The sequence below is a fragment of the Macrosteles quadrilineatus genome, unplaced genomic scaffold (assembly GCF_028750875.1).
Source record: "Macrosteles quadrilineatus isolate MER2022 unplaced genomic scaffold, UCM_ALF_1.0 Scaffold_81__1_contigs__length_513824, whole genome shotgun sequence".
NCBI lineage: Eukaryota > Metazoa > Arthropoda > Insecta > Hemiptera > Cicadellidae > Macrosteles > Macrosteles quadrilineatus.
This window is the reverse complement of record NW_026542674.1, coordinates 209,787-229,907: the sequence shown is the minus strand read 5'-3', so window position 1 is coordinate 229,907 and position 20,121 is coordinate 209,787. Positions and strand designations below refer to the sequence as shown.

Here is a 20,121-nt window from a genome sequence, read left to right as displayed (position 1 = left end):
TTTTAGAATCCTTTTCCAGTTTAATATGGAACCTTATCTATGTTATTTACCTTATCTATGTTAATGAAATAGATTTAATTGCATATCAATTCAGGCAAACGAAAATTCGCTTAGTTTGCAGATTTCCTGCGGTGGGGGTATTTTGATTTAATTTATATTTCACATACGTAGTATTCACAACTAACACAAATATATACGGCTTGAAATGCTTGAAACAAATGCAAACAAATTAAAGATTACAGCATTTCCGTTAAGTTGAAGATGAGTTGTTATTTATTGTCTTTTATAGATTGTTTCGGATGTGATGGCAAAGGAGATCATGACTTATTAAAACTCATGATCTAGCTTCAAAGATTTGCGTATACATATCTATTAGACGGTCATATAAAGTAATTATACTACATTTGTAATTATGTTTCTTTACTAAACTTTAAGAAAAAATACATTCATATTAGACGTTAGAATTTGACTTTTTTTTTTGAATTTAGTAAGATTTCACGATTGTTTGGTAAAACATTCATTCAATTAACTGAAACTTCCTTAATTTCTTTCATAATAAACAAAAGATATGATGGAAGGGTTTCTGTAGCTATGTCGCCTCTCTTACATGCCTAGTTCAATGGACCAGTTGATACCTAGGTTAATGTCCCAGCTGTTTGACATCAGATTATGCTTGGATGACATTGTTGAAGGTTTCAATGAATTTAAAGTTGTTTATCTGTGTATGTCAGTAGTTGTGTCATGAGTTATGTTTGGGAATGACGATTTGTTGTAATGCTTTTCAAAAATAAAAATAAAACTGAATCTATGACATAAACGTGATTTATCTCAGTTTTTTTTACTTCCGTTGGGAAAATTAATGTTAAAGACCCATTAATGTTAACAAATATCATTATAAAAATAGATACCTTGCTGTATAAAGTATCTACGTATCTAGAAAGATTACTATTATATTCTCGTTTTGTTAGTGATTCTGATGTTTATACGCAGAGATTTTAAAAATGGATTTTGGGATCGTTGAAAGTAAACATTGTAAGAAGTTACTTGGTGTCTTTTAAAACAAAATAAATCGTTCAATTTAACAATTTTCGTTGCTTCAATGTCTTTAAATTTAACCTGGTTACTCTTTTTACGCTTAAATAAAAAATAATGAAATAATAAGTACAGAAACTCAAATGAAATCCAGGGGGGATTTTTATATTATTTTACTTCCCTCTATTTAGCAAAAACCGGAATAATTTCGAAGTTTTCAGATTTCACGTTTACTTCTCACACAACTGAAAATTCAACTAAAGAATTTCAGGAAGGATATTATTGCAGTACATGAGTACTGTAATAAAATTATAAAAAAATATAGAATACTTGTGATATTATATTGCAGTTTCCTACAGCCAGGGCCTCGGGGGTAGAATTTCTGCGTATCTGATAAATAATACTCAATAACTCCTAAATTATATTTTGTCATCTCTGAAACCGGATGTCTACCTTTAGGTTACAGCATGCTATAAGAATAACTCCCAAACGTTATAAAGTACCTATACAAGAGTAATTTCTAAAAAAGCACTGTATGAATGCCAATAGCGTAGAAAAACACAAAATCCTAATGGCGCATTACACTAAATGCAAAGCAGGGTATTTCTATGCGTACAGCTGTAGCAAAGCGTCATGGCGTTGTATTGCCCATTACCCACGCCGTTTCACACCACATTTCCGAATCAATTGATAGCCGAAAGCTGAATTGAATGCTGGATATAATAATTGTAAAAACAATCCCTGCGAAAAATTCAACATTCGTATATCCCATCATTTCCTCCCATAATGTTTCATTTAGTATTGATAGTAGTTCATAAGGACTACTGAATTGTGGCAGAAAATGGGTTTCACAATAACTTGAATAAGGACTGCAAATAAGGCCTATATTGAAATCACGACAATCCTATGCTGGAATAAATATCGTACTCCATTCTAATTTATTCGTATTAAAAATCGAATGCACACAGTTGTATGTAGGAGTAGTTTTCCAATCCAGAAAAAAAGTTTTACCGACGATTTAAGTTTTTTGTTACAAGATGGGTTAACGAACTGTCTATGAAGAGCTCAGCAGGACTTAGTTGTAAGATTCAAATTAGGCTCTCAAGAACAGAATTGTAGTCCTAGAATGCACTTTTTGTTTTGGCTGAAGCCGTACCAGTCCTGAGGATATATTGAAACGTAACATGATTCCAAATATTATCCTGAGGAAAGGATGGTCAATACCTATGAACATACTATAGTTCTACTCAAGGAGCTAGTAAGATCGAACTAAAGGTCCAATACCCTTACCTGTGTGTCTGTGATGTTGCATCTGTGTTATTTATTTTGACTTTACAATAAATATGGTAAAATCACAGTCAGAGTTATATAATTGTAAAGCTCCTTTGGACTGAAGAGAAATTATTGGTGAAATTATATTATTTTATACTTAAATACTTATAAATTATATACTTATATTAACAATGATAAGTAGTAGGTTAGCGTTAGTATAACCGAACCTAAATATTGGTCATTACATAATATCTTTACCGTTTGGGTTCACAATGTTGTAATTCAGTACCACATCCCTTTTTAACTAATTGCTTGCTAGGGGACGTTTCTGCAACATTTTATCAGGCTCCTTAAAAGCTTTTGACGGTTAATATTCCCTAGGGTATTAACAATTTACATCTATAATTTAACAAAACCATGTTGTTGGCAATAAACTGTTTTAAAATACAAGGTTAAGCTTAGAAAAACATTGTTCGTACAAAAAACCTTCAATCATGCTACTAGAATTTCCAAATAAAATTTTCGTACACGAAGCGGAATAATTAATCACTCTGTTCATCAATTGGATCAAAGAACATGCTTTTCCTATTAATTATATCAACCTGATGATGAGGGAAGGTGATACATTCAAAGACACCTTTAATCTAAGTGATGAATTCAATTTTTTGAATATTTTACTTCTCAATATTTTTAGGTTACCTAAAAGGTTTTTATTTAAATACCATTATACAAATAGAATCAAACCTTTAAAATCACTGAGGCCACCCAAAAAGTTTGGCACATGGTACAAAGTATCAAAAACTTCGAGAATACAACAAACAAAATCAAAAGGTCCCCTTATAAAATCGTATATCGCCCAATCGTATCCTGTATGAGGAATGAATACAGGTTTAATTAGCACAGAGTGAACTCCTCTGTTTATCAATCTCCCTTAGGACTTGATGTAGATTTTCAGGCAAACATTCTCTCTGATATCAGCTAATGTTTAAACACAAGTGGAGAAAACGAATCCCAAACGTATTATTATTCTACCTACAAACCTTTAAATACTAACAGTGGTTTCGTGTCTATTGGACGAGTCAAAAGTACCTCTATGACAAGTGTTCAGCAAAAACCATGTACATACAGTTATAAATAATGCAACTGTGGTGGTAACGAGATTTTATGTTATTTATCAGTCTACGTTCACATCAGAATACGATAGTTATTCTGCCCTAAAACACATAACGTATTGCAATATGTTTTTCAAATGTTTATACTGTTTTCTATAACTAAATTGTATTTAATACATCTATTCTAAAGCTCATATTTGCGTTGTAATCTGCCATTCAGACCTGCAACAATTTAAATTATAAGTAAGGCAATTGTATTAATGAAATTGACTATTATAACTATTAGTATAATACAGTCTAAGCACCTGTACATAAAGTTAACAACTTGCTAATGAAAATTGTTATCTTTATAATTTTACATTATGCCTCAGTGTAAGACTTTTCTTAATAATCAATTAGTTTCTGGTTTTAATATTTAAGTTAAGTTATTATTTTAGAAGCACCATAAGACATAGGTTTAGTAAGTTTTCTGAACTTATTACTCTTATTAATTTATTACTATGAAATTATATCTAGCCATTGTAAACATACTGCGTGTTTTTCATCCTATTTTTCAGGCACAAAGATTTATGAAACAAAGGACCCTGTAATTAAATAAAGAATGTTAATGAAAGAGCAGCTGGGTTCGAATAAACTAATCTGAAAGTGTTTCCGGGGTTCCCTTCTCTTTAATTAAAACTGCTTGGATGAATATTTGAACAAAATTTGGTTTAAATTCAGTTTCAAACTTTATTCTTCTTTCACTATACAATGTATCTTACTTAAGTGTGTTTCATTCATCAAACAAACTAGTAAATCAAATTTTCTTTTACGATGAAATATTAATCTTTCGTGGAAACCTATGTTCTTTTTACATGTAAAGAATTCATCAAATTTGAACAAAACTTATTTACTTGATATTTTTAACAGGTGATCAAAACAATCAATTCACGAACTTATTTTTACAATAAACTATAAATATTGTACAATCTAAAAATGTGTAAATTAGTATAAGTTGGTAGCTAGTAAAAATTACTTTAATACAATGACTATTAGCTTTTTAGTTTATTAGTCCGTTAGCACGATAACGCAAGCAAAATGATCAAGTCTTGTTGAAATTCGGTACAAACATTTAAACCTACGTTACATTTAAAAGTCCGTGAGCCAGCATAATCGGATTATGGGAAAGCGAATATTTTAGTGGAAATCTAGCTAAGTAAATGGAAATTTGTTTAGTCTGCAGGTTTGTTGCGGTGGGGTACATATTTTTATCAGTAAAACAGTGTTAGGAATACTACGTTGACTTATTTTACGTATTTTAAAATTTTTTTGATATTTCAAAATGAAAATCGCAACTGAAAATCAAAACTTAAGTCAGTAATGCCTCGGAGAATGACAAGCCATACATTAGCTGGTTTGAGACAAACTGTCTATACCATCTTATCACTTATCCACCTGATGTGACTGACAACATGACAGCACTTGACATTATCAATCGGAAGTAACCCATCCAAAGCACTCTGATTTATAATTATAAGACCATGCAATAATCGACCAGCTTATTATATAACTGCTTAATATCAAGCTAAATCGCTATGTTTTTTAAAAGTTTGAATAATGTTCCAAATGTCTAGTTTTTGTTGTTTTTCGACGTTTAACCTTGGATCACAAATTCTAAAAATAAAGAGCTGAAGAAAAGTACGAAAAGAGAATGATAAGCCTCGTCATTTCATTCGAAAATTTAAACAGGTTTCGTTATGTCGTACGAACAAAGACCCCTCTGTATTAAGAATACACGAATAACTATTTCTGTAAATATTATTCACCTTAAATTTCCCTAATTCTGTTTTATCTAGGAGTATGACTGCAGTTTTATTTATCTTATAGATATTACCTAAGAGGGGTCTTTGTTCGTATGAAATATCGAAACCTGTTCAAATTTGCCAATCAATTCAAATTTGCCCAATGACTGGTTGTGCTCGTTATACTCACACGATTCTTCCAACGAGCATAATTAACACATAATAACACACAGATTAATGTTTAGTTGTATATAAAATTGTATTTAGGGTCTTGATTTTTTATTTTCTCAACGGTTGTTAACCTACCTGGTCATGGCTGTGGTGTGTGTAGAAACGCTACAGTGAGCTGATTAGCGAGTGGGAAAGATCCATTCTTACTCTAGTGCGTAAATGAGCTATTTTGCGTACTGTTTACAGGTGTGACAATGTGATCATTTCCATGCATTGGTATGAAAATGAATTTGATCGTAACTTTACAGAATTGAGTTGAATTTTTTACGAGAAGAAGAAATGATGGAGATTAAATCATTTGTTTTGACATTACAGACAAAATGGAGACAAAAGGAGGTAAGAAACCCGAAATTAAGACAGAAAATGGTCTAAAATCCAAGTAAACAACAACATAGACCTGTAGGTATTTTAATTAATGAACTAAAACTTAGTAAATTAAAGCAGTAACTCTCAGTGGTAGAACGAAACGTATTGTTAGATAGAGCAAAACTTACGCTAGAGGGAAAATTTATCGTAAACTAAAAGTAAGTGGTCACAAATTCTTGAAAAGTTCATGTTAAAGTTAACCATCGGCAGTCAGCACAAAAGTAGAAAAAAATAACTGAGAAATGAGATGAAAATGGAGGCTACAGAAGTTTTGCTTCACAATCGTTTGCTGAAACTGGGAAAAGTGTTGATAAAAGATTCTAGATGTATTTGAACGGAAGGAACGGCTTAGCAGTTTTAAACAAACTATTGAATGTTCTAGAAATAGTCAGAGTAAATATTATATGTTTTTGAATAGATCTTTAGCACAAAATAAATGAAACTTATTTTATGTCTAGGGAATATGCATTTCTTATATCAACTTACTCTAAAGTAAAGTTGAAATAACCTAACTCAGAACATTTTTCTCCTAACATTGTTTCAGTGAACAGTTCTAAAATTGGATTATTCCACCCGCATTCATTCTAGGATTAAAGGCAGACCCACATACATTTATCATCTCTATAGTTCAGCTGAAGATTGTTTTAGTACATTTTTATTATGTTGGATATATGGAATGCAATTTGACTTTTATTTATCATCATCGTATTAATTTAAATACGATGCTAATCAAATTAAATGATTGAGCCTATTTGAAAACTGTAGCTTACCATCAGGTATAATTACTTAAAAATTAATACGGGGAATCATTAAGACAACAAAAGCACGTTAAAGTGGAGTTATTGATTAAACAGAATAAATGTAATGGCATACTAATTAGGGTCAACTGAAATAAAACCTTGACAAATTTGTTAATAAATATTTATTTTATTGATCTCATTACCTACTTTGAGGTTTGGAATTTTATTTCCAATCATTGTGCGAATAAAAATTTGCGTTTTCTTTTAATTTTGGAAATAATGTATATGTAAGAAAATATAGAAACAAAATCAAATCCTATCTTGATTATTCTTTTTGTTAACGACTCCAAATAAATATTTATATTTAAGCTAAGTGACTATATTTAATTAACTACTATAAGATATTTATTAAATGTAATTTCAACATACACAATTATGAATAACAACTGCAGATCGAGCAAAAATCCGTTTATTTATAAATTGTTTCAGTTTATAATTGTTTTATGTATCTTGTCATGACTTAAGCTTTGCTGAAGATAAAATATTACACATGTTAAACCTTTCATGCTGTTAGTGTAAGTAGCAATGTACTTAATATTTTTTATGCATATTTGGTCTATGGTTTTAAAATAAATTAGGCAACAAATCCATTCCAAGTCAAGTGTATACTGTTATACCGAGTAATAATCATATTTCCAGGGAATGGTAGACATGTTTTTGGTGAACATGACCTAGCTCAGCAGGTCACACATTAGACAATGTTGTGTGTCAGATTAACACGATCTTCTAACATGGGTTTGTACTCTGATGAACCTATGTTGTAGGCTAATATCGTAGTCAGAGTTGTTGGATCGTTTACTTGTATCTGGTAGGAGGATGTACATAAAAACTGCAGTAAAAATGCATTTATATTCATTGACATAAAAATAATGTTCCCTGAAGCAAAAAAAAAAAAAACATAGATCAAACTCAAGTTCCAGTTTTATTGAACTTACATTCAGTTTTATATTGCGCAAATGAGTACCTGTCTTTGTTTTTAGAAGGATTAGGAAAATATTGGTAATTTTTATATGTCTACTATGATTGAATTTGTAAAATGATAAATTTCATATAACTTTTATAAGATAAACCAAATAATGAACTATAAACGTGAAAAAAGAATAGGTAAAAATGAAATGATGATTTTAATGTTAATAGGTTGTTTCTAAAAGAAACACACTACAATTTATGAGTCGTGTAGATGATATGCATTTTGAATTGTTATGTCGTTGAAATTAGCAAAAAATACCAAACTCTGCCTTTAGGGTATGTCCGCTGATTTCCTTTGTAGGTAATATAATATAGTCCATATATTACCAATCAAATACATGTTGTTTGAGGGGTAAGTCGTGACTGTCACGACCGTGTCGGCAGCGCTGACCCCTACCCTTGTTCTAACCTTATCTCTTCTTTCGTTGTTTTGATTATCAGATATCAAATACCAAAATAAAAAATAAAAAATAAAAGATGTTATTATACTTTTTTAAGCTTGTTTTTTAGCTCTTACCGCCGATTTAATGCTCTATGCACTCATACACAACAATCCACTCATCACTCTCCACTCTCCTCACTACCACCATTACACACGAAACTCACACACACACACAGTCTGTCTCTCTCTCTCCTGGCCACCACGAAATCTATAATGCGCAAACTCACCAGCGCCGTGTTCATGAAAATACATTTACATACATCACTAATAATAACAACCCTTTTATTTTTTAATTGCCGCTCCACAAATTCAATTATTTCCTTTTTTTCTATTTGACAGCAACTTAGCAGACGCACAGGTAGCACTGCCTATGTCTGCTAGTTCCATTTGTTTATTGTTGAATATTTTGGCTCATTAAAACTTGTATGTATTTTTAGTGTCATAAGTCTCTGTTTAGTATATTTGATTTTATAATCACTGTTTGTAGCCAATGTTTTTTTTGGAATAAGCTATATATTCATTCATTCATTCATTCTAGTTTAGCATAAACTCATCTTTTATGATGATTTGTAATAAACTTTCATGGAAGTGACGTTGAAGAAGCATAAAGACTTAAAAATTAAAGCTCAAGAATAAGCAAGAACATAACAACATTATATAAATTTGAGAAAATTGGCTCCTGCAGTGGTATATAAAACGGTTATTACCACAGTTGGAGTGAGTATTTCATAATATTGTGGAAAGGGCAATAAAAAGGGTCTATAAATTAGCTGTCCAATAATGGGTTTACACTGTTTAAGAACAAGAACCATTACAAGAACAACTGCCCACCTCTGAAACACAATTGAGATAGGGTCCCTTATGTATTTTTGTTAAGTTGAAGAAGTTTTCATACAATGTCTAGTTTTTTAAGCTTTTTAATGTATGTACTACGTTTGATTTATGTAAAAACAGTGTGATTATATTTGCCTTGGATTTAAATATTTGCCTCAAAATTTAATAGAATAAAACTGAGGTTGTAAACTATGGAGGAGGAAGTATTTTATTTATATAATTAAGACTAGTCCATCCTCGAGGGTAAATTAATTCTTATAGCACTAGTACTTTTGAAGAAATTTTAATTTGATAACCCCTTACGGAGAAACGGGTCTACTGTAGTATGTGTAGAAAGTTGTTCTAGGTCATAGTACTAGGTCTACTAGGATATGCGTAGAAAGCTGTATGAGTTAATTGTTAAGAAAATATATTACAAAGCTGACATTATGAATATGTCATTGATGATTTACCAAGAATTTCCACGGGTGCAATACTTAATTTTGTTATGTGTAATATACAAATTAAGACAGTTTCAAAACTTTCTTCCCATACTGAAAAGGGCTTTTTTTATTTGATAAATTAGTTCATACGTGTATGCAAGTATCTTTGTAATTATTTCTTAACGGCTCAAGTACCGCACGTAGCCACAATTTCGCTTTTTTATATCAAATTAAGATCCTTCTTCTTAATTTTAACTTTAGTTAAAACACAATAGGCCAACGAATCTTTTCCAAATAATTAATAAAAAATGCATATTAACCATGTATATCATTATATTATAAAAAAATGTAACTGAAACAGCATAATATTAAGATAATAATATTGAACTGGTTCAATAACAATTTAGTTACACAAGTACTCATTAAAGAAAAACAAAATATAACACTGCATTTTTTTGTCATGATATAAAGACAAATTAATTAAGAGATTAATTTGTCTGGTTTTTTGTCATGTTATAATGATATAACTACTTAATAGAAACTGCTTTGAGACTTTCTAATGTTTTCAGGGGTAACAAAACACACATAATTCATCCAACATAACAATCAAACATAAGTCTATCTAAACTTATGCAATTGAGTATTTTTTTTATCTGAATGACTAGTTTAAAGAAAAAAGTACATTTCACAAAGCCCATGTTAGTAAGCTAAAACAACGACTGTATCTATATCAACAACAACATTTTTATGAATGATCAAAATAACTACATTAAAATCGTCTTTTAAGAGAAAAACTGACTACTACATTTTATTGTTTTCAATTTTATTTGGTTGTTGCCAACAAATAAAGCAAGTAAAGATATACAATGAACGCAATGCGGAAAAGAGATTCTGGCATTGGCTAGCTGCAGTAAAATATTATGGCCAATAATTCACAAAATTCTGAAAGAAATACTGTACTTTGCATGAATAAGAAAACCTTTTGAACAGTTGAAAGTAGAATATTGGCTGCTCTTTATTAAGAGTACTGGTTACCTTAATTACAACTGCATTTAAAACTAACTATGCATTACTGCAACTAAAATGCCTTTGGTGTTTGGAAACTCCAGGAGACACTTATGAAAAAAAACATTCATTAGTTTTCGCTAGAGATAACCACCACTAGGGATTTGTTGTTTATCTACAAGGGACGCTGAAGTTTCAAAAACCTTGCCTAGATTAACAACTAGATGTGGACAGATAATTTCCTCATGTTTACATACATATTTCCTACCCTAATGGGTCGGCAAATGAATATTTCCAAAAATAACTACAGTAAATGTGTTTTTGTGTTTGACGTTTGTCTTTTATCAATAGTTATGTTACCCTCCGAACCAAATAAAAAATCTATTTACACACTGTGACTTGTTTTCTAGCTTTACAACCAAATACCTAGAAATAACACATTCAGTCGATATCATCAAACTCAAATTGTACAAAAAATCTAATACACACCATCTGTTTACAAAAATCTAATATAATGATATACGCTATATAAAAGAAATGTAAAAAAATAAGAATATTCATGTATGCTCTTTTTAAATGACTAAAATGCTTGTAATAAACCAAATACAACAAACAGAACGTTGTATATTTCAGGTGATATGCAAATAGTGTTGTATTTAATTAAAGGTATGGCAATTTTACTAATGAGAGCACCCACTTCATAAGAGAATTACTTGCAACCTTTCTCCGATAAGATATACAACATTTACCTATGAGTGTTTTTCATTGATTCTGGATTTTGTTGAGTTATTTCCTTGATAAGAATTGTCAAGCTATAACCAAAGACCAATGTGTGTGAACGAACCATCTCTTGTCTCTTCTTTTTAGGATTTCGTTCTCTGTCTGTACACATTGGGGCAACAAGTAATTTTTTCTAAGTTACAAAATCATTATGCCAAGATAAACCTTTACCAAATATGCCATCTTCTCAATATTTAAAATGTTAAACACATTGTAATTAATTTCTGTTAAGCTTATGTATTATACTCTTTTTTTACATATATCAAATTTTAAAATTACTTATATAAGCCGTAGTATTCCAAAGTGATCTGCATACCCCTAAGGGATTTGTCAAGACCTTACAAGAAGTTCGTTGTAATGTTGTAATTTTGTTACCCACAGAAGAGTTTGAAAATACTGTGATGCCAAATAGGGGAGCATTATGTTGGAATGCAGGAAATTACGTAATATGAGGATTCCACAACTGTCTTTCATTCTTTCAGCATATTTTAGTGATATTAGACAGAAGTATAGCCATGCAAAAATGTCTCGTCCTAACAAGTTAGCGCTAATAATTAATTGTAGAAATCTACCAATATCTGCTATGATCAAAGGTCACAAAATTGCATCATAATATGTAAAAATGTTTTTCGGAGAAAATATTTTTTTCGTCCTTTTACCCTTAGAAACTAAATGACATCTATTTATGTTAACAATACTGTGGTTGGAAAGAACCGTATCCTTACTCCAGATGCAACAACTCTGACAACGATATTAGCCTACAACATAGGTTCATCAGAGTACAAACCCATGTTAGGAGATCATGTTAATCTGACACACAATGTTATCTTATGTGTGACCTACTGAGCTGTGTCATGTTCTGTGAAACAATTACTAAACCTACAAATTTTACACTATACACATATTAAAGTATCCTCTATTCATAATTCCTGAAGAACTGTTTCTTACCTGTTTTTCACATTAGATTCAAGAAACTATCTTTAGTATGTCCCTGTGAATCATGCTATAACTTTTAGTTGTACTTGGAGTCTTATAATTGCGTTTCTAAAATCAATATTTGGATGATTTAGAAATTATTTCTATAGTTTTTAGAATGTAATTAACACCATTTACTTTGTAGCTTGAAAAAGAGTTGTCAAGCTAATCCTATTAGGAGTATTGTAATTAGCGATCTTAGTGGGTTTTCGTGGTAAACGTTGTGCAATGTACAATGCAATTATTAACTGTTCAAATATTGTTTGAAACAGTCAACGTCTGTGTCATTTTGATGCAATAAATAACAAACATTTTGAGGAATAGAACCCCTTCACTTCAATTTCCTGTAGATATGCTGGGAACCAAACTAGTCTCATACCCACTTGAGCCCAAACCACTGACAAAATATATCAAGAAAATCGGTTCTACTATCTACTAGATTTCGAACGCGATGCGGTTACACTTACTTAACATATTATTTGTACCAAGATAATCAATTGAAGACTTTCCTAACATTATTATTTATTCGACGTTGGAGATGATAAAAAGTCACGTTTTTGACCACAGAGTGAACACTCAATTATACTAAAGCTTAAAATAGATTAAAGAATTAAATGCATATTTTATCACAATATGTCAAAAATCAGAGTAACACTTTTCAAAACATGATAGCAGGGTACTTGAAGCTAACAAGTTTAAAACGTTTGGGTTTTCCCAGATAAGGTACCTAACAGATAAAGTCAGGCCTTTCTCTACACTTGATATAGTCAGCCAGGTTTTCCATCTTAGATAAGTAGTGCGGAGTTTTATAATCTCTCAGTAGTCTTATATAAAGGTGATCGAGACGGGTTATTGTCACAATACTGTCTGATGATGGGTGCCACTACAGCTTGGAGGACTACAGGTCTACTCTTCACCATTGTAGCGATGGTAAGATATGTTAACATGTTTTTGGGATTCTAAATAGTTATTTATAAACATTTTTTAACTATTTATAGTTGAAAAGATAAATTTGAAATAGGTGCTAATGAGGATTTTCTCTAACGTTCTTGTTTACAAATGAAGACATCATATACAATTTGAATTTCAAATAGGTGGTAATTTTTAGGAGGATAGGTTTGAAATATATTATTTCTACATTCCCTAATTCCTATTTCTATCTTCAAGGTAACTTTTAGGAGGATAGGTTTGAAATATATTATTTCTACATTCCCTAATTCCTATTTCTATCTTCAAGGTAACTTTTAGGAGGATAGGTTTGAATTATATTATTTATACATTCCCTAACAATCGTCAAGTGTCATAAATAAATAAATAAATAAATAAGGTCTTTATTTCCAAGCGTTCATCAAAGTACAAACTCTGTTTTTCATGACAACTTTGGTCAAATTAAGTAAATAAAACAATACAATAGTCTATTCATAAAATCAAAAATAAAATTATCCATACAGTTTAAGTAAACATTTCCTTTACACATTTCTTAAACCTATTACAACTGTACTCTTTTAGTGGGTGGCAAAGTATTGTACTTTTTTGGGCCTCATACGGTTGAGATATTATGAGATCATACCGTATGAGATCATACGGTTTAATCTCAATGATAGCCGCATAAATACTGACGAAACTCTTATTTACTGTTACAAGAGAATCTTAATAGGCTTTTAAAGCATTTTAGTATTTCTATACGTAAACATACGTTCTATTTACAGTTTTGAGTAAGATTGTTAATTTAATTTACGTTAGTAAAAGACATCAATAACATCAATAATAGGGTTTTTTTACAAACGCAACATAAAATGTTATACAAATTTATCAAGCATCAAAATAGTTTGTATCAATTAAAAAATCTAAACTACGACTTTTATATTATTTACAGGCGACTGTAAGTCAGGCCCGCCCAAGCGTAGTGGAAAACTTCAGAATAACTACAGAACAGGAATATGCAGCTTCACCTACGTCAGAAGATCCGCTATACCCCTCTAGTGCTCCGGAACAGGAATATGCACCTTCGCCTGCATCAGAAGATCCACTATACCCCTCTAGTGCTCCGGAACAGGAATATGCAGCATCACCTGCGTCAGAAGACCCGATATACCCCTCTAGTGCTCCGGAACAGGAATATGCAGCTTCACCTGCATCAGAAGATCCACTATACCCCTCTAGTGCTCCGGAACAGGAATATGCAGCTTCACCTGCATCAGAAGATCCACTCTACCCCTCTAGTGCTCCGGAACAGGAATATGCAGCTTCGCCTGCATCAGAAGATCCACTCTACCCCTCTAGTGCTCCGGAACAGGAATATGCAGCTTCACCTGCATCAGAAGATCCACTATACCCCTCTAGTGCTCCGGAACAGGAATATGCAGCTTCACTTGCGTCAGAAAATCCGCTATACCCCTCTAGTGCTCCGGAACAGGAATATGCAGCTTCACTTGCGTCAGAAAATCCGCTATACCCCTCTAGTGCTCCGGAACAGGAATATGCAGCTTCATTTGCGTCAGAAGATCCGCTATACACCTCTAGTGCTCCGGAATATGGTCAATAAACTATGTTATGGTACTACAAGAAGAAACATGGATCTAAGACGATATAATGGTATTGACAAAAGTGATTATATTTATTAACAATTAGTTTAAGACTCAACCAGATAAAACTTATCCAACAGTTTAATAACAACAGATGGGTTTTAGTACAGTATAGTGAAATTGATACAACTAACGTTTGACATAAATCTCCCTTAATAGCATTTTATTCATATTTCTTTTTAATTTACTTTTTATCTTTCCATCCTTCTTTGGTTGATATTGCCTGTTACTTGCCACAGTTGTATATTTAAAAAATATAACATACAGTCTTTGCTAAGTGCTGAATGTCTTATTTAAAATAAATCCATTTAACTGCTTCCAAAAACTAAGTTTCATTCGTAAGATGTACATTAATGAAACCTTTACAAAGCTATGAGTATGTTGTTTAGGAAAATAATACGCTTTTGGTTTAACGGTAATCTACCATTTAACTTATAAAAACAACCAAGCACTTAAGAGGCATTAAATTAAGTGTTTTGATTTGTATTTGTAGATTAGATATTTAACTTCAACTTTTCCTTCAATGAAGTGTGGTTGCATCGAAACAGCATTCGATTTAAATTACTTTTATGCAGTCGTTTAAGAAACTTCTTCAAGTTCCACTCCTTTAAATCAGCAATACATATAAGAAAATATATTAAACCCTGCTAATTTTTGTTAATATTTTGATGAAAGATTTAAAGAATACTCATGATGTATTTGTGTATTAGATTAGACATTTCTAATTCCTATTAATTTTCTAATTTATTTATATTGTTTATTTTTAATAAATATTTTATGTAGCATTATCATTAGTTTTTTAATGATGGAGATTGTACATTGCTTAATTGTCCTATTAAAATTGTATTTTGTTGTGCACAGTTCTACATTATTTTTGAATATTTTTTCCTACGTAGCCCTAAAGTGTTTCATCATACATTTTTATATTTAATAACGAAAGTATCAATTATGCTTCAGTAAAATCATTGACAATAGAAGCAAAAATCCACAATGCTTCTGTTTCAAATCAAATTTTCTATTATTTAATAAATATATTTTTCTTCAATACATGTTTTTAGCATAGTATAAATTATATAATAAAATAATAGTAAACTGCAAGTATTTCAGCTGTTATTGCCATAAGAAAGCATATAGAGCTTAACAAAATGCCGCCGTAGGAAATTTAAAGAGGTTTTTGTAGTAGTGTGTCCATAATATTTGTATATTTGGCGTATGCATAAAAAATATCTTCAAAAGGGAGTTTTAATTAAAGGGCAGCTACGATATATACTATAAATATATATAGACAGCTAAGTTTCGAACCATAAATACAGTCTTTTAGATCTTGCATTAGAAATAGTACAATCAATGACAGATATATCCACTTTAAAAAAATACTCTTTTAAGTATCGTCAATGTAAGCTCAATTATTATATTTCATTCATAAAACTTTAGAAGTAACGAAGTGCTGAATTCAAGTCCGTCAAAACATATAATTAATTGCGGTTTTCAGAACATACATTCGGCAAAGTATGTCAAATCTACCGTACCTAACTGTCTGTTTTCCATTACATTATACTGAGTCCCAATAAATTTTTTACAACTTGTGTTGTCATTAAAAAAATTCGTAAAAACTCTCCTAGTTTTAGAGTTTGGTGCAAATATTTAAAGCATTCATTAGTAGTAGAAAGTACCTAAAGAAAAATTAAACGTTGTAAAAGAAGTTTTCTTGATAGTGATGGTAACGTAAACAATATTATAAAATAACATAAACCCAACATAACCTAAATGAACTTTATAAAAATATTTAAAATCCTAGTTTTATGGATTTTACAACTCAAAATTAAATAGATTTGTCAAGGGTTCTTACCGTTGACTATTGGATATTGAAGTTGTATCAAGTCAAACCACTGAGCTAAAAAACACAAACCCTTTATTTTATAGTTATACAATTTTTGAAAACATAAAAAATAGAAAATAAAATAAAATGGGTAAATAAAATACACATCCTTTTTAAAAATATATTGAAAGTTTTTTAGTTTGGAAATAAAATAATGGGTTACGGTAAACTGCAAAAGGACAGATATAAAGTGTAAATAATGGTTGATTATTGTAAAGTATAAATGGGCACCTCTGTTGTCAATGGATGTTAGGTGCTCAATAATCACTCTTTATTTATAGAAACATAATTTTAATACTTCTAAAAGGGCGAAGTTTATAATTATTTTATTTTTCATTAGTTGCAAATTAATATATCCATTACAATATTATCAAATTCCCTTCTGGCGGCGATGAAAACTGCATTTCAATCGGAGTAAGTATTAAATATCGGAGTACCCATATTAAATAGAGTGAAGCTCCTAAATTGCCTCGTCACGTAAAATAATACTTCAATGAATAAACCTGGGACGGGTGGCGTCGTCCTGTAGTCCAGCTACTAGGAGGTCACGAATTGTGGATATTTATAGTAATACATTGTGGATGCGATACTCCCTGGTGTGGATTAACGTCCGCATGGGTGAGTACTACGACTATCCGCAGTACTATCCTGATAACTAGACCAATTCGTATTTACCAAAGGCAAAAATGTGGTTCGGATTCCACTATAAACTGTAGGTATCTTAGTTGCCTTTAGCTGTATGGGCTATTAATTAACAGCTGTGTCTAAGGAATATGTCGACCTTAGTCACTAACAAGACTACAAGATCGCGCCACTCATTATACACTCATCTCCATTCATACTTGGCTTCAAATACCTACATTGAATGGTCGCAATTTCATTGAAAAGTATTAAAGTATTAAAATAATGAGGAATACAATGATTACATCCATATTGAATATGAATTGAAACCTTACATATAATCATAATCACCTCTATATAAAGATGAAGAAATATATCGTTTGTATAAGATAAAACATTGGAATAGCCTCTTTTTACATAAGTTATTAGGTGGCGGGCAAATTATTATTTTAGTGTGGGGTACATTAAATAAAAAAAGCCTATAATAAAATATGTCTGTTGCATGAAGAGTTTTATGAGGGGCTATTATTTTGTAATTTTATATTAAGAATAAGGATAAATGACTTATCTAAATTTTTATTTGTTACTTTGTTAAAATGAATGGGTTATTGTTTGTAAACTAGACACTAGGAAGGGGTGAATTGTATCTCTCATTTTGATAACTAAGTAACAAGAGGAGCTGCTTTTGGGAAGTTGGCAAACTTGATCCAAGTTACAGTATAAAGCTAATGAATGTCTTTAACTTTGGGGATGAAGATCTTTAAACGCTTACCGTCTTTAAACTAATTTGGAGACGGTTTACTAATGGGGTATGTAGAATATATATACAGCACTAAGTACATTTAAAAATAGAAAGAGCTTTTACCTTTATTAATTCGTTTAAATCCTGCATTCTTGTTTTATAAATAAAACAGATGTATGCTATGTATTATCAATTAATTTTAAACATTTATTTGACGTTTTGTTAACAACGTCATTGAAAATTGTTAGTATTCCGATGGTGTATAACGAAAAAAACAATAGATCAGGGTATGTTATTTCATTGTACCCTTTAAGAAATACAGTACTATTACAATACTGAGTGAATCATTCACTTATTTTCACTCACAAAGATGCACGCATATTTTAGGCAAACAACATGTGTTTAACAATTGAAAATTTCAATTGAAAAACATTCTAAATTTTCTCAATTTTCATCTTTTATAACAAGTTTGGATAACACGGAGTTGTTGAGTCGAAGTTATCAAGGTTTATAAATAATGTAACTCAGATGGCCAGGTATTGGCTCTCCTGCTGGTGTTTCTGCCAAACATCTTTACTGAAACCTTGATAACATCAGAAGCGTCCTCTGATAAAGTTCATAGCTTAATATATTTGCTTTTCATTAGAGCAAGAAAAAAATATCAGGCTATCTATGAGCACTAAATGTAGTTAGTGGTTTTAGTCATTTTCAACACAAAGTTTTGAACACAGAACAAATCTTTCATAAGGAATTCCATAGTACACTACTGTGTAGAATAAAGAATGGTTATTATTGTATCTAAATATTAAAAATGTTCTATCTTTTTCATTAAAATATAGATGGTTAATGAACGTATTGTTCACAAATCTTCATCTATTTAGTTTAAAAACTAAATCTACAATCTCGATCAGTCTAACAGAATATTTATTTGTTATTTCAAATATGTGTTCCAACCTTGGTGAAAAAAAATTCTAGCAGTTTTTTGTAAAATTCTACCAGGAAATATTAAATTTTGTTTGGTGAAAACCAAAGAGAAAATTAAAAAATATTTTAAACGCAATATTCACTTTTATAGCCTGATAATATCCAATGACAGCCTAAGACAAAGCCTTATATTTCTCATGGATGCAATCGCTCTAATTTCACTGGTATTACCCTTAAATAAATTCTTTCAATATCTTTTGAGCTTAAAATATTCAAAACAAAGCAGACCATATTCACTGAACATATTAAACTGCTCCGGCTCCCTTCAGATCACTACAGACATGTAATTAGTTCTACACCAGTGAGGTTTGAGATGTAGATTCTCTTGACACTGCATTTTCTGGCGTTATTACTGAAACTGTCACTGGCTTAAATTGGTTGAACTTGTTATGCTGGAACTAACCACAATGTCTATCCGTACCAACGTATTCAATGTGAACTACGTAATACAATTCACTTAAAACATGCGATCCTGTAATTTTGTTATTGTTCGTCAGAATGAGTATCACATTATAAATATTGTTTAAAAAATGTGTCATTAAAATGACAATAGATAATTTCTTACGTTGTTTAAGAGATGATTGCGGGTATTTTCCTCTACGATAAGTAAAAAACAAAGTGTTTATCGATATTCTGAGCCCTCCCTTAGGTGTGAAAAACATAATACATAACAAGAATAGTACATACCCAGATAAAACAAAAACAAATTAATCATGAACAGAGTACTATATGCCTAATCTCTTAAATAACGTAAACTTGCTGGCAGAAAAATTATCATCAAACAATTAAGTAGCTCCTTTTCAACCAGAGTGTGCGACTTTGACAATATACACAGCATTTTTCGACTTGATGTGATTTTTTAAAGTTTTATTGGTTTCAGATTCTAGCATTATCTAAAGGTAATGACTAGCCTGATAACTAAATATGTAAGAAGAGATTTGTTGAAAAAGTAGTTTTACTGTTATTATGTTCAATATCACTTATATTAAAGACAATAATATGAACCTTGTAAATAATGTCCAGTCGGTAAGTAAAAAGAAAAAAATATGCTACGTTATTTTTAATCCACAAATAAAGAGAGTATAAATGAAATCTTATCCTAAAATGCACAATTTAACTTTACAGTCTAACTGATGGTTTAATATATTAGTGAAATATTTATTCATAGTACTTAAAATAACAACACTTAGTCTCAACTATGGAGTACGATAAAACATATTCAGTAAAGACTGCGACAATCTTATCTGTTCCACCAAAATGCAGCGTTAACTTTTGTGGCGAGACATTGG

The 20,121-nt window shown here is 30.9% G+C and overlaps 1 protein-coding gene across 1 annotated transcript; it reads left to right on the top strand.

Moving 5' to 3' along the window:
* The first annotated feature begins 12,826 nt into the window (after positions 1 to 12,826).
* Positions 12,827 to 15,462, top strand: LOC128982024 (mucin-1-like). Its single transcript, XM_054401063.1, has 2 exons — positions 12,827 to 12,951; positions 13,898 to 15,462. The coding sequence occupies exons 1-2, from the start codon at positions 12,892 to 12,894 to the stop codon at positions 14,564 to 14,566; spliced, it is 729 nt and encodes a 242-aa protein (XP_054257038.1). The 5' UTR covers positions 12,827 to 12,891; the 3' UTR covers positions 14,567 to 15,462.
* Positions 15,463 to 20,121: the final 4,659 nt, after the last annotated feature.